This window comes from Symphalangus syndactylus, chromosome 18 (assembly GCF_028878055.3).
Source record: "Symphalangus syndactylus isolate Jambi chromosome 18, NHGRI_mSymSyn1-v2.1_pri, whole genome shotgun sequence".
Lineage (NCBI taxonomy): Eukaryota > Metazoa > Chordata > Mammalia > Primates > Hylobatidae > Symphalangus > Symphalangus syndactylus.
Genome location: NC_072440.2, coordinates 67295637 through 67310160, shown reverse-complemented (window position 1 = coordinate 67310160; position 14524 = coordinate 67295637). Strand labels below are relative to the sequence as shown.

The following is a 14524-nucleotide window of genomic DNA, read 5'->3' as shown; positions in this document are numbered from 1 at the left end:
GAGTCAAAGGCAGAGTGAAGAGAACCCAGACCATTTCATCCCAACCCAGGCCAGTGTTTTTCCAAATATACCACTTGCTGCAGATCTAGCTCAGCACCCCCAGTCCCAGCCCACCCTGAGAACCCAGGCTCCTCATTCTGAGCAGCCAGCTAGAATCATGACAAAGAGGGTGGTAGTGAGACTATGGGTACTGTTGCTTAAAGCCACATGGTGCAGTGGTTGCTGGGGGGCTTCTGCGTGGGACTCTAGCATCTTACTCCCCCCCTGTGCCCTCTCCCCAGTGGGAAGTGCCACAATGAGGTGGTGCTGGCACCCATGTTTGAGAGACTCTCCACAGAGTCTGTTCAGGAGCAGCTGCCCTACTCTGTCACGCTCATCTCCATGCCGGCCACCACTGAAGGCAGGCGGGGCTTCTCCGTGTCCGTGGAGAGTGCCTGCTCCAACTACGCCACCACTGTGCAAGTGAAAGAGTAAGTATTTTGAGAACCCTTCAGCAGGGGTTCTTGAGCAGAGTCTGTAAATGGGCCTCAGAGGGCTTAGACCTCCAAAGTCTCATGCAGAACTCCCTTTATTCTCATCTCATATCATTCTCCTGGACCCCACTATGCTGTAACCACACCTGGGCCTTGGCACTTACTGTTCTCTCTGCCCAGGCTACTTCCTACCAGATACTTAAGGTGAGAATCACTCACCTTTCAGGTGTCAGGTTTCAGATCATGTTTGCTCTTTGAAATCATCTGGCTTGATTATGTGTATTAGTTGTTTATCTTCTATCCCCTCCACTAGAATGTAAATTCCAGAAGGAACTTGCTGTCTTTTCAGTGCTGCATGCCCAGGGCTTGTGACAGTACCTGGCGTATAGTAGGAGTTGATTGATTATTATTTTGTCAGTTGAGAGAATGAATGGAGAAAATGTGGTCCATGGCCCAAAAGAAGTTAAGACCCTATCCTAGATTCAGGCCAGAGACCAGATAGAGAAAGAGTCTGTGTCTAATACTAGTAATGTCGTACCTCTGGCCGCTTACCATGTAAATATTGATTGTGCATCTACCATGTGTTGGACACTAGGCTAGTACTTGCACAGTAGGTAAAAGATACTAGAGTTTGAGAAGTCAGGAGGAGCTAAGGTCTGTTCTACAACCTTATTAGATGAAGAGGAGAGGGAATTGTGTTCAGGGCAGAGGGAGAAGCATTTCTCCAAAAGTGGGAGTCTTAATCATGTCTGATGTAGGTTGAGTGTGGCCAGAAAGGGGGCTGTTAAGTATAGAGGGCCTGGATTATGAAAATCCAGCAGATCCATTGAGAGTTTAAGCAGCAAGGTGTTGTGACCAAGTTAACATTTTAGAAGGATCACTGGTGTGGAGGTTGGATTGGAGAGGGGAAAGCCTAGAGGTATAGAGACCAGTTAGGAAGCTGTTGTAGGCTGGGCATGGTGGTTCATGCCTGTAATCTCAGCACTTTGGGAGGCTGAGGTGGGAGGATTGCTTGAGGCCAGGAGTTCAAGACCAACCTGGCCAACATAGCAAGACCCCGTCTCTATTTTTCTTAATTAAAAGACAAGTCCAGACATAGTGGCTCACGCCCGTAATGCCAGCACTTTGGGAGGCCAAGGTGGGCAGATTGCTTGAGGTCAAGAGTTTGGGATTAGGGCAGGCACGGTGGCTCACGCCTGTAATCCCAGCACTTTGGGAGGCCGAGGCGGGTGGATCACAAGGTCAGGAGATCGAGACCATCCTGGCTAACACGATGAAACCCCGTCTCTACTAAAAATACAAAAATTAGCGGGGCGTGGTGGTGGACGCCTGTAGTCCCAGCTACTCGGGAGGCTGAGGCAGGAGAATGGCACGAACCTGGGAGGCAGAGCTTGCTGTGAGCAGAGATCACACCACTGCACTCCAGCCTGGGCGACAGAGCGAGACTCCGTCTCAAAAAAAAAAAAAAAAAAAAGTTTGGGATTAGCCCGGCCAACATGGCGAAACCCCATCTCTACAAAAAGTACAAAAAAATTAGCTGAGCATGGTGAAGCGCACCTGTAATCCCAGTTACTCAGGAGGCTGAGGCATGAGAATTGCTTGAGCCTGGGAGGCGGAGGTTGCAGTGAGCCCAGATCGTGCCACTGCACTCCAGCCTGGATGACAGAGTAAGATGCCATCTCAAAAAAAAAATTAAAAACAAAGCTTAAAAAAAAAAAGTAGAAGCTATTACCGTGATCCAGGTAAGAGATGTGAATAACTACAATGATGGAAAGAAGGCAGAGTTCTTAGAGATGGGAGTAGGAGAGGGATGAGGGAACTCCAGATGGGGAAAATGATGTCCAAGTTTCTGGCTTAGGCCACAGGGTGAGTGGCAATTCCCTTCACTGAGATGGGGCATCCTGGAAAAGGTGTTGCCTTTCTGTGTGGGTATCCTGGGCCCTTTAGGGGCCACTGGTGGCCTGGGACCTGGTAAACCTTCCCTGCACAAGCAGAATTGGTCAAGCAAGTTTTTAGGACATCTTTACCCTGCCTTAACTCTTGTCTGGCCCAGGGTCAACCGGATGCACATCAGTCCCAACAATCGCAATGCCATCCACCCTGGGGACCGCATCCTGGAGATCAATGGGACCCCCGTCCGCACACTTCGAGTGGAGGAGGTAGAGTGTGTGTCTAATCTGTCTTGTGAGGGTGGGACATGGAACAGATCCTCTGGGAAATCAGGCTATAGCCTTTACCTTTTCCTACCCCCGGCCCATCTCTTTGTCTTAGCATTGAGCCTGTGACCACTGGTGACCTATTTCAGCTTAACAGGTTCCCAGGGTAGCAGGGATGGTTGACGGACGGGAGAGCTGACAGGATGCCAGGCAGAGGGCACTGTGAGGCCACTGGCAGCTAGAGGCCACATTAGCCAAGTTGAGCACTGGCCACACTGTGCCTGAGTCATCTGGGTTGGCCATGGGTGGCCTGGGATGGGGCAGCCTGTGGGAGCTTTATACTGCTCTTGGCCACAGGTGGAGGATGCAATTAGCCAGACCAGCCAGACACTTCAGCTGTTGATTGAACATGACCCCGTCTCCCAACGCCTGGACCAGCTGCGGCTGGAGGCCCGGCTCGCTCCTCACATGCAGAATGCCGGACACCCCCACGCCCTCAGCACCCTGGACACCAAGGAGAATCTGGAGGGGACACTGAGGAGACGTTCCCTGAGGTGCCACCTCCCACCCTGGCTCTGTTCTGTCCCATGTCTGTCTCTCAGATGAAGCTGAGCTGGCTTTCAGAAGCCTGCAGAGTTAGGAAAGGAACCAGCTGGCCAGGGACAGACTATGAGGATTGTGCTGACCCAGCTGCCTCTGTGGGGATCAGTTTATAGCCAGAGCCTCTGTGGACCCAGCTGTCTGCCAGGTTTCCTTAGAAACCTGAGGGTCTGGCTCTGTCCACTGAACTCCTAAGCTGGACAGGAGGTGGTGATGCTAAACCCTGAAGGGCAGCATGGCCTATGGAGAAAGCATGGAGCTCAGAGCCTGGAGTAGGGGCATAGATAGGATTGAATAAATTGTGTAGAAGGACTTTGAAAACAATAAAGCAATAGATGAATGAAAGTTTTTTTTAGACTTGAGGGACCAACAACCCACAAACCCCAGATTCTGCCAGGTCCTTGGGGAAGGAGAAGTTGCCTTGAGTGGAAGCCCCAAGTAGGGAGACTTACAGAAAAGAAGTCAAGAGCATTGGCTCCCAGGCAGAAATACTGATACCCTACTGGGGCTTCAGGCTGAGCTCCTCCCTTCACAAATCACTTCATCTCTCTGAGCCTATTTCTGCATCTGTGACATAAGATGGTAAGATAAAGGTGGCTGTCTCACCAATTATGTAAGGATTAAATGTGGAAAAGGACATAAAGTTGTATAGTGCTGCCATAGGGACAGCATTCAGTAAACGTGACACATTCTTAGTATCACTAAGAATCAAGTTCTTGGCCAGGCACGGTGGCTCATGCCTGTAATCCCAACACTCTGGGAGACCTAGGTAGGAGGATGGCTTGAGCACAGGAGTTTGAGACCAGCCTGAGCAACATAGTGAGACACTGTCTCTACAAAAAAAAAAAAAAATTGTTTTTAATTAGATGGGCAGGGCACTGTGGCTCACACCTGTAATCCCAGCACTTTGGGAGGCCAAGGCCGGAGGATTGCTTGAGGCCAGGAGTTCAGGAGCAGCCTGGGCAACATTCCTGTCTCTACAAAGAATAAAAAAGTTAACTGGGCATGGTGGCGCATGCCTGTAATCTCAGCTACTCAAGAGGCTGAGGAGGAGGATTGCCTGAGCCCAGGAGTTAAGGCTGCAGTGAGCCTTGATCACACCACTGTACTACAGCTTGGGCAACAGAGTGAGACCTTGTCTCAAAAAAAAAAAAAAAAAAAAAGGTGGTTTTTTTTTTATCCACTCTCCTCACCAAACAAACTGAGTAAGTTAGAGCCCTCTCAGCTGGCATGTGTTGGAAACAGTGCCCTCCCATTAAATTGCTGCCTTCACTCCCGCTGCCTCTTGGCCTTGGTCAGTATGATGAAATTAGTGGGAGGCAGGGCAGCAGAGGACAGAGAAGAGCTAGAAATCCATGGCCTGGAAAAGGGAAGATTTGGGAGTGGCCAGGTATCTGTAGAGCCACCATGCAGAGGAGCGGGGCAGCTAACCTTGTGTGCTCTGGTGGGCATGGTCAGCAGGAGGCAGAGCAAAAGAACAAGGGTAAGTAAACCTGTAGGTCAGGACAAGCCAAGAGCCATCCAGCGTCAGTCCTCTCTGGGTAGCCCAAGTAAAGCAGGAGCATACCCCAGAGAGAAAGTTTGCAGGGCTGTTCACTTGCAGTGCTGTGGACTTCAACCTTCTTGTTCCTTCTTCAGTAAGTGAAAATAACAGTCATTGACCATGGCTATTATCGACTGCTTTTGAAAATGTAAACATAGTGACTATTGCTATAAAAATCATACATGTTTATCATCTTAAAATTCAGGAAACATGGACAGGTACAAAGATGTGCAAAATACCATCCAAAATCCCATTTGCTAGCCAGGCACGGTGGCTCACGCCTGTAATCCCAGCACTTTGGGAGGCCGAGGCGGGCAAATCACTTGAGGTCAGGAGTTTGAGACCAGCCTGGCCAACATGGTGAAACCCTATCTCTACTAAAAATACAATAATTAGGCTGGGCGCAGTGGCTCACGCCTATAATCCCAGCACTTTGGGAGGCTGAGGTGGGCAAATCACAAAGTCAGGAGTTTGAGACTAGCCTGGCCAATATGGTGAAACCCCATCTCTACTAAAAATACAAAAATTAGGGCCGGGTGTGGGGCTCACGCCTGTAATCCCAGCACTTAGGGAGGCCGAGACAGGTGGATCGCGAGATCAGGAGTTCGAGACCAATCTGGCCAACATGGTGAAACCCCATCTCTACTAAAAAAAATACAAAAATTATTCGGATGTGGTAGCACACGCCTATAATCTCAGCTACTTGGGAGGCTGAGGCAGGAGAATCTCTTGAACCGGGGAGGCAGAAGTTGCAGTGAGTGGATATCCCACCATTGCACTCCAGCCTGGGCGACAGAGCGAGACTCCATCAAAAAAAAAAAAAAATTAGCCAGGCGTGGTTGCGTGCACCTATAGTCCCAGCTACTTGGGAGGCTGAGGCAGGAGAATCGCTTCAATCTGGGAGGCGGAGGTTGCAGTGAGCCGAGATTGTGCCATTGCACTCCAGCCTGGGCAACAGAGCGAGACTCTGTCTCAAAAATAATAATAATAACAATAACTAGCAGGGCCTGGTGGCACATTCCTGTAGTCCCAGTTACTCAGGAGGCTGAGGCATGAGACTCAGGTGAACTAGGGAGACAGAGGTTGCAGTGAGCCAAGATCACACCACTGCACTCCAGCCTAGTTGACAGAGCGAGACTCTGTCTCAAAAAAAAAAAAAAAAAAAAAAAAATCCCATTTGCTCATTTCTTGGATACTAGTATAACTATCACTGTAAACCAGTTAGTACCTTAAATCAAGCAGATGTGGGAGATGGTGAATTACCATCTACAGTGTTGTCATATATGTCATATACTGAGCATTATCAGCTAGTAGAATCTAGTTAATTGTTCTATGTGTGATGTATGCAGAGTTCCCATTTTGAATGTGTTTTTACTATGCTTAAATAAATGACTGATGTCAGCAACCCCAAAATGATACATCTGATGTAAGAGCCCCTGTTCCCCAATAATAACATCTAAACTATAGAGATTGGAAGGAACAGGTGCCCCTAAGTTTCCTTCCTCCAGGGTTTCTTGGCCGGTCTCTGAGGACTACGCATCCCTACCCCCGTCTTTCCTCATCTTCAGGCGCAGTAACAGTATCTCCAAGTCCCCTGGCCCCAGCTCCCCAAAGGAGCCCCTGCTGTTCAGCCGTGACATCAGCCGCTCAGAATCCCTTCGTTGTTCCAGCAGCTATTCACAGCAGATCTTCCGGCCCTGTGACCTAATCCATGGGGAGGTCCTGGGGAAGGGCTTCTTTGGGCAGGCTATCAAGGTGAGCGCAGGCAACAACTGCTTTGCTCTTCTGCCCCCAGTCCCTCTGTCACTGTCTTTCGGGGATTTCTCATCACTTGGCCCCACCCCACACCCTGCAGGATGCCAGGCCTCCTTCCTGGCTTTGAGTGATAGTGTGAGAGATATCCTTCACCCCTACCCAGGCCGCCTAAGGTCAGTGTTGCTGTTACAATGAGCTTGTGGACCTGGAGATCCAGGTTGGGTTGAGCTGTGCCTGTGGCCCTCCTGCCTCCAGTCAGTGGGTGTTTGTTAGGTGCCCGCAGACCTCAGTACCAGGCGTGCTACAAGGAACACACAGGGGAATGGCTCCTGCCTCCCTGGTGAACAGTTTCAGGGACTAACCTCTCTCTTTCTCTCCTCCCCCTCCTCCTCTGCTGAGAACTGGGAGGGGGGGTCAGGTAAGACGTGTGTCTCAGCTTGCAGGGCAGCAGGGCTGGAGAGCTCACCTCCGACCCACCCAGCTCCCTGGTGCATGTCTTTGGCACTGACCTTCCTGCCCCCAGACTTATGTTCACTCAAGAGACTCACTCCTATGCCAGATGACCAGAGCCCCTGCTTGGCTTGGCAGCGTCCCCTCCTGCCTCCTTCCCCACTTCCCTTTTCTGGGTTCTTGCCTCTCCTCTGTGCATGCCTAGCTCTCCAGGAAAGAGGGTATGCTTCTGTCTGAGTCCCATGTTGCTCCACTCTGCATCTTCCACACATGAACTCTGTCAGTCTGACCCGGCTCAGTGTGCCCTCCAAGAGATGGGATGGCCAGCTGCATAGATTTTCTCAAACAGTTCTCCAGAGCTTCCTCTGGTCTCAGCACCATTAACAGTCACCCTCCCTGTAGGTGACACACAAAGCTACGGGCAAAGTGATGGTCATGAAAGAGTTAATTCGATGTGATGAAGAGACCCAGAAAACTTTTCTGACTGAGGTAAGAAGATGGAGGGGGCCCAGGAGATTGGTGTCACCACTGGAAGAGAGAAGACCTTACAAATAATGGCTTCAAGAGAAAATACAGTTTGGAATCACTGTCTTAAAGACTAAGCAGAAAAGAGCCCTAGAGGAATATCCCACTCCCTCTAAATTACAGCATAATTATTTGTTCAATGAACACTTACTAAAAGCAACACAAACAGGGTACAAGGGATGCAGTAACAAAAGATACATGGTTCAGAGGAGCTCTCAGGTTATGAGGATGATGGACATGAAAACACTCCAATTTAGTACAACTCAATGTTATAATCCTCACCTGAACGCCCTGCTAAGGGAACCTGGAGGGGAGCTCCCTGAGCACTCACACTCCTTGGGCATTTACAGTTTTCACTACCCCTCCCAAGTTACTTCATGGAGTAACTTTAGTTGGGGACATCTTTGGTCTGGGTACTGCCCTCCAAGCCACTTGTCCACTCCCACCCCAGTTCCCCCAATGCAGTTCCTAGAAAGGCAGGATCCCAACGGTAAGGCCTATGAAGCCATCTGCATCTATATGGTGGTGGTCTTCCCTCATCCTGATCTTAGTGCCCTGTCATATCACAACATAGGCGGTAGGAGATACAGGGTAACACTTGTCAAGCTGATTCCTTGGAGGGAAGGGGTAAGGAAGACAGTGAGAAGTTAACCACCAGCTTTCCTTGGCTTCCCCCACCCCCAGGTGAAAGTGATGCGCAGCCTGGACCACCCCAATGTGCTCAAGTTCATTGGTGTGCTGTACAAGGATAAGAAGCTGAACCTGCTGACAGAGTACATTGAGGGGGGCACACTGAAGGACTTTCTGCGCAGTATGGTGAGCACACCACCCCACAGTCTCCAGGAACCTTGCTTGGTTGTCAGACAGCTATGCTATCACTACCCTGGGAGCTTAAAGGGCAGAGGGGCCCTGCTTTGCCTCCAAAGGACCATGCTGGGTGGGACTGAGCATACACAGGAGGCTTCACTGGGAGACCACATTGACCCATGGGGCCTGGACCACGAGTGGGACAGGGCTCAACAGCCTCTGACAGTCATTCCTCCCATTCTGCAGGATCCGTTCCCCTGGCAGCAGAAGGTCAGGTTTGCCAAAGGAATCGCTTCTGGAATGGTGAGTCCCACCAATAAACCTGCCAGCAGGGCAAGAGTAGAGAGAAGTGTGAGAATTGTGGGCTTCACTGGAAGGTAGAGACCCCTTCCTGTGCAACTTGTGTGGGCTGGGTCAGCAGCTATTCATTGAGTTTGTCTGTGTCACTGAAAGTGACCCCGCCAACTCTTCTCAGCTCACAGCCCTATTCTCAAAGAATTACACATCTCTAAAGGCAAACAGGGCACGGACAAGGCAAACTAGAAAGGCAAACTGTAGCCTGAGATGGCCTGGGCCTGCCGTCACAGGTGTTCAGGTGCTGAGGGCCCTTAGACCAAGTAGAGCACCTCACTGCTTAGGAAATCAATGAAGGGGAAATGAGTTCTAGCGGAGCCCTGAAGGATCAGAATTGGATAAAGTTCTTATTGGCAGAGAGGCTCCAAGATTGAAGTGACAGGAGCAAAGACCTGGGAGGAAAGAGGAGAAAATCATCTATTTTACCTGGAAACAAATGATTCCAAGCATAGAAATAATAACAGCTGACAAGTACTGAGTGCTCTCCATATGCTAGGCACTGAGCTGAGGGATTAACATGCATGTGCATGTTTATTCCTCATGACAACCTTGGTTTCCAGATAAGCTGGACTGGAAAGGGACAGAGCTGGGATCCTGGGCTAATCAGTCTGGTCGCCAAGCCTGAGACTTTAGCCACTGCCCTTCACATGGGGGTCCATGAAAATAGTAGTAGTCTGGAACAGTTTGGGGGTACATTAGGGTCGCTGTGTTTTAAGCTAAGGAGTCTGGACTATATTTAGGAGACAGATGTAAAAGAGTTTTTTGGTTGACTGGCTTTTTGGGTTTTTTGTTTTGTTTTTTTTTTTCCTGTTTCTGGGGCTTGAATCAGGAAGGGGTTTTTTTTGTTGTTGTTGTTTTGAGACAGGATATTGCTCTGTTGCCCAGACTGGAGTGCAGTGGCACGATCATGGCTCACTACAGCTTCGACCTCCTGGGCTCAAGCAATCCTCCTGCCTTAGCCTCCCAAGTAGCTGGACTACAGGTGTGTACCACCACACCTAATTTTTTGAATTTTTTTTTTTTTTTTTTGGTAGAGACAGGTTCTCACTTTGTTGCCCAGGCTGATCTCAAACTCCTGGGCTCAAGCATTCCTCCTGCCTCACCCTCCCAAAGTGTTGGGACTACAGTTGTGAGCCACCGTGCCCGGCAGGAAAAGATTTTTAAGCAAGAAGGCTTAAGAGCTGTGGTTTTTCCAAAATGAGTCTGGGCTGGCACAGTGGCTCATGCCTGTAATCCCAGAACTTTTTTGGGAGGCCGAGGTGAGTGGATCACTTGAGGTCAGGAGTTTGAGACCAGCCTGGCCAACATGGTGAAACCCTGTTTCTACTAAAGAAAAAAATGCAAAAATTAGCTGGGCGTGGTGGTGCATGCCTGTAGTCCGAGCTACTCAGGAGGCCAAGGCAGGAGAATAGCTTGAACTTGGGAGGCGGAAGTTGCAGTAAGCCAAGATCACACCACTGCATTCCAGCCTGGGTGACAGAGCGAGACTTCATCTCAAAAAAAAAAAAAAAAAAAAAGAAACTGATATGGTTAGTACATTGGGGTGGAATGCGGAGGGTCCAGGGAATGGAGACCTGCATAGGGGGCTAATGAAACATTTCAGATTTCTGAATTAAGGTAGTGGCTGTGGGGACAGGAGCGTGGGAGGCAGGGTGGAGTCAGAATGGAGAGACTGGTTGGCAGTGAGGGAGGAGGAGGAGGAGTTATGAGTGGCTTGAGGTGTCACCAGACGTTTGGGGGATGGGGGATGGCAGCAACGGTTGAGGAACTGGTTTGGGAAGAGCTAGCATTGATGCCTGCTGTTCTGTGCTAGCAGAACCTATCAGCATCTTCTGGGCAGGAAACTGGCTCCATGAGACTAGAGCTTAGGGAGAGGCTGCTAGTCACCTAATCTGCAGAGAAGGGGCAGCTGGAGCTGTGGGACAGAAGAGGCATCGGCTGGTGGGGGTGTCTCAGCTTGTGAAGAGGAGATGGCTTTGAGTAGGGCTGACACTGAAAAGGCTGGAAGAATAAAACAGACACACAAGAGTCTCAGGATCAGGTAGCATAGGAAAGTTGTGGACAGTCTTTGAGGAGCACTTCCTCAGGCAGGCAGGCAGGCAGGCAGGCAGGCAGGCAGGTCATGAACTATAGCGATTCAGGAAGAGCTCCCTGGGTGTGTGAGCAGCTCCAGGAGCCTAAGGGATGAAAGCGGTATTGCAGGGGGCTGGAGAGCAGGGAGTGGCTCCTTCTACATTTCGCAAGGGAAGGGAAGGAGAAAGGAAGTTGCTCCTGAGAGTGATAAGAGTCAGTGGTGGAGGCCTGGAGAGGGGACATAAACAAATTTGTTTACAAACATTTTGGTAGGAAGGAGGAGAGCTTAAAGTTTAGACAGTGGAGAAGGCAGAGTCTTAGAGGAGGTGAATGTCTGAAAGACAGAGCTAGCTGGAGCAGGAAGTCACTTCTCTGTTGCAGACAGGAAGGATCCAAAGTGGCTCAAGCCAGAGATTGGGAGAGTGGGGAGGAGGGAGCAGCCTGGATCTAAGTAAAATGGGTAGAGGTGGAGGGAGTGCTGCAAGGGCCAGGGTTTTCTGAAGTTGGGGACATTAGGAGAGAGCAGTGAGGGCTTTGGCCATCCACTGTGCTAGTGATTGGTGAACCAAAGGATGGGCAGGAGATGGCAGCAGGGAAGCAGAGGAAGTCCAGGCTTCCTGTTGGTATTGGGACAAGGGAGTGGCCACAGGAGGCCCTGGCCCTGTTGTCCAGGTTGGGTTCTGAAGCTGGGTGGGCATGTCCTGGTAGGAGAGCATCTATGGTGCCCAATTCCAGATTCAGGGTCTTGTTGATTTGCTGGCCCTGTAGCCTCAGCTCATGCTTCTGTTCCAGGCCTATTTGCACTCTATGTGCATCATCCACCGGGATCTGAACTCGCACAACTGCCTCATCAAGTTGGTATGTCCCACTGCTCTGGGCCTGGCCTCCAGGGTCCTATCCTTTCTGGCTTCCTTGTCACAAAGGAGGCTGACTTGTCCCCTCTGGCTAGAGGGCAGAGGTGTTGCCTAGGAGCTCCTATCTTTCCCTTCCTGCTTCTTCCAATGCCCTTCTCTGTCTTCTGGGAGCTCCCAGACACACACAGACATAATTTCACCTTCTCTCATTAGCAACCTTTGAAATAATTTGATTAGAAGGAACTTCAGAAGTTTGTTGACTATATGTAGAGCCCTGTCGTTTTACCTGCTTTTGCCCCATAATAGTCTTGTAAAGCAGCTCATTGCTGACCCCATTTTACAGTGGTGGCACCTGAAGCCTCAGCCTGAGGCCACCGAGCTAGTAAATTTACAGGGACCAGTTTGAGACCAGCATTCCTCCCACTGCCCCTCAGCTGTGGTGGTTACAATGTTGTTTGTCTTACTGACTTGCTGTCTGGCTTCCTCGGTGTCTGCCAGCTGGCCCTGGCTCTGCCCTCTAGACCCACACCACGCAATCTTCATTCCTTTCCCACATGACTGCCCTGTAGCTATTCAAAGAGCTTGTCTCCCCCAAGACTCCCCACCTACTGCCTCCACCTTGCCTTTTTCTGTCTTATCCTGGTTCTGGCCACTGCCTGAAATCATTTTAGGAAGAAGGCAAGACAGGGAAAAACAAAAGCAACCCCCTGTCCCACCTCTGAGTTCCACTCTCCAAGTCCCTGAGCCTCACCTCCAGGGGCTCCAGTGGTTCTGCCATGAACCCACTGTGGGCTGGGAATCTGCTGTGCACAGATACCAGACCCTCAGAAACACAAATGCCAAGTGTGTCTGTTTTTTTGTTTTGTTTTGTTTTGTTTTTTAGATGGAGTCTCATTCTGTTTCCCAGGCTGGAGTGCAGTGGCGCAATCTTGGCTTACTGCAACCTCCATCTCCCAGGTTCTAGTGATTCTTCTGCTTCAGCCTCCCAAGTAGCTAGGACTACAGGCGTGTGCCACCACGCCTAGCTAATTTTTTTTTTTTTTTTTGTATTTTTAGTAGAGACAGGGTTTCGCCATGTTGGCCAGGCTGGTCTTGAACTCCTGACCTCAGGTGATTCACCCGCCTCGGCCTTCCAAAGTTCTGGGATTGCAGGCGTAAGCCACCGTGCCTGGCCTGAGAGTGTCTATTTGATAGAGCTTCCTGCTCTGATTCTCCCTTGCTATATACCTTTTCTCCCCTTCTCAGTGGCTTCTCTTGCCTATGCTTCCTCCCCAGGGCCAGGTTTGAGAACATCCCCATGAAGTCCTGACTTGTCTTTTATCCTACCAGGACAAGACTGTGGTGGTGGCAGACTTTGGGCTGTCACGGCTCATAGTGGAAGAGAGGAAAAGGCCCCCCATGGAGAAGGCCACCACCAAGAAACGCACCTTGCGCAAGAACGACCGCAAGAAGCGCTACACAGTGGTGGGAAACCCCTACTGGATGGCCCCTGAGATGCTGAACGGTGAGTCCTGAAGCCCTGGAGGGGACACCCGCAGAGGGAGGACAGATGCTGCCCTTGCATCAGAGCCATGGGAACTCCAGGGGAGGCCTGTGAAGTGTAGGACTAGATACCCAGAGCTGAGGATGTTTTTCCCTTGCCAGGAGGGGCCTCACGATTTAGCTCCTGAGCTCAGGGGGCTGGGAACTGATCAGTGTCCCATTATGGGGGATAAGGTGAGTTCTGACTCTGGCATTTGTGCCTCAGGGATCGATAAGAGCTTAGGCTATTGTCCCAGCTTTAGCCCTCTCCATGGTGAGAACTGAAGTGTGGTGCCCTCTGGTGGATAATGCTCAAACCAGCCAGAGATGGTGGTTGGGATTCTTGAAATCAGGGTTGTGAGGCCTCAGAAATGGTCTGAATACAATCCATTTTGGAGTCTGAGGCCCAGAGAAGTTCAGTGAATTGCCTAGGAGCATACAGCTGGCTAATGGCAGAGCCTGGATGAACCCCTAGTCTGGTTCTTTTCCACTTTAACATGCAGTTTCATCCTAGGCAGTGTTATGTTATAAGGGCTCTCCAAGGCAGGTCACCTAGGGCTGAGGAAGGACTATTTTCAGGTGGTGTCTGCGCAGGACAGCCTGTGGGGTGTCTCTACAGAACCTGTTCTAGCCTTGGTTCTTAGCTGTGGCTTAGATTGACCCTAGACCCAGTGCAGAGCAGGTAAGTGATGTAAACTTAACAGCGTGCTCTCCTGTGTTCCCCAAGGAAAGAGCTATGATGAGACGGTGGATATCTTCTCCTTTGGGATCGTTCTCTGTGAGGTGAGCTCTGGCACCAAGGCCATGCCCGAGGCAGCAGGCCTAGCAGCTCTGCCTTCCCTCAGAACTGGGGCATCTCCTCCTAGGGACGACTAGCTTGACTAAAATCAACATGGGTGTAGGGTTTTATGGTTTATAATGCATCTGCACATCTTTGCCACATTCGTGTTTCATTGGTCCTAAGAGAAGGACTGGCAGGGTTTTTTTGTTTTAGATGGAGTCTCACTTCGTTGCCCAGGCTGGAGTGCAGTGGCACAATCTGGGCTCACTGCAACCTCCGCTTTCTGGGTTCAAGTGATTCTCCTGCCTCAGCCTCCCAAGTAGCTGGGACTACCGGCACACACCACCATGCCCGGCTAATTTTTGTATTTTTAGTAGAGACAGGGTTTCACCATGTTGGCCAGACTGGTCTTGAACTCCGGACCTCAGGTGATCCGCCCGCCTCGGCCTCTAAAAGTGCTGGAATTATAGGCGTGAGCTACCGCGCCCGCTCAGGTTTTTTTTTTTTTTTCAGTTGAGGAAACTGAGGCTCAGAAGAGGGCAGTGGCTTGCACATGGTCAATAAGGGGCGGATGAGACTCAGAATTCCAGAAGGAAGGGCAAGAGACTGTGCATGTGGCTGTCTAGCTAGCT

The 14524-nt window shown here is 50.4% G+C and overlaps 1 protein-coding gene across 4 annotated transcripts in view; it reads left to right on the top strand.

Annotated features, from left to right (window-relative positions):
• The window catches only part of LIMK2 (LIM domain kinase 2), a 71680-nt gene that overhangs the window by 50138 nt on the left and 7018 nt on the right, over window positions 1-14524 (top strand). For all 4 annotated transcript variants that reach the window (XM_055254417.2, XM_055254418.2, XM_063623575.1 and 1 more), the window contains 10 exons: window positions 282-470; window positions 2527-2632; window positions 2987-3183; window positions 6341-6527; window positions 7380-7466; window positions 8187-8318; window positions 8556-8612; window positions 11529-11594; window positions 12920-13094; window positions 13839-13894. In XM_055254417.2, the coding sequence (XP_055110392.1) occupies window positions 282-470; window positions 2527-2632; window positions 2987-3183; window positions 6341-6527; window positions 7380-7466; window positions 8187-8318; window positions 8556-8612; window positions 11529-11594; window positions 12920-13094; window positions 13839-13894 (1252 nt within the window). The remainder of the gene's footprint in view (window positions 1-281; window positions 471-2526; window positions 2633-2986; window positions 3184-6340; window positions 6528-7379; window positions 7467-8186; window positions 8319-8555; window positions 8613-11528; window positions 11595-12919; window positions 13095-13838; window positions 13895-14524) is intronic.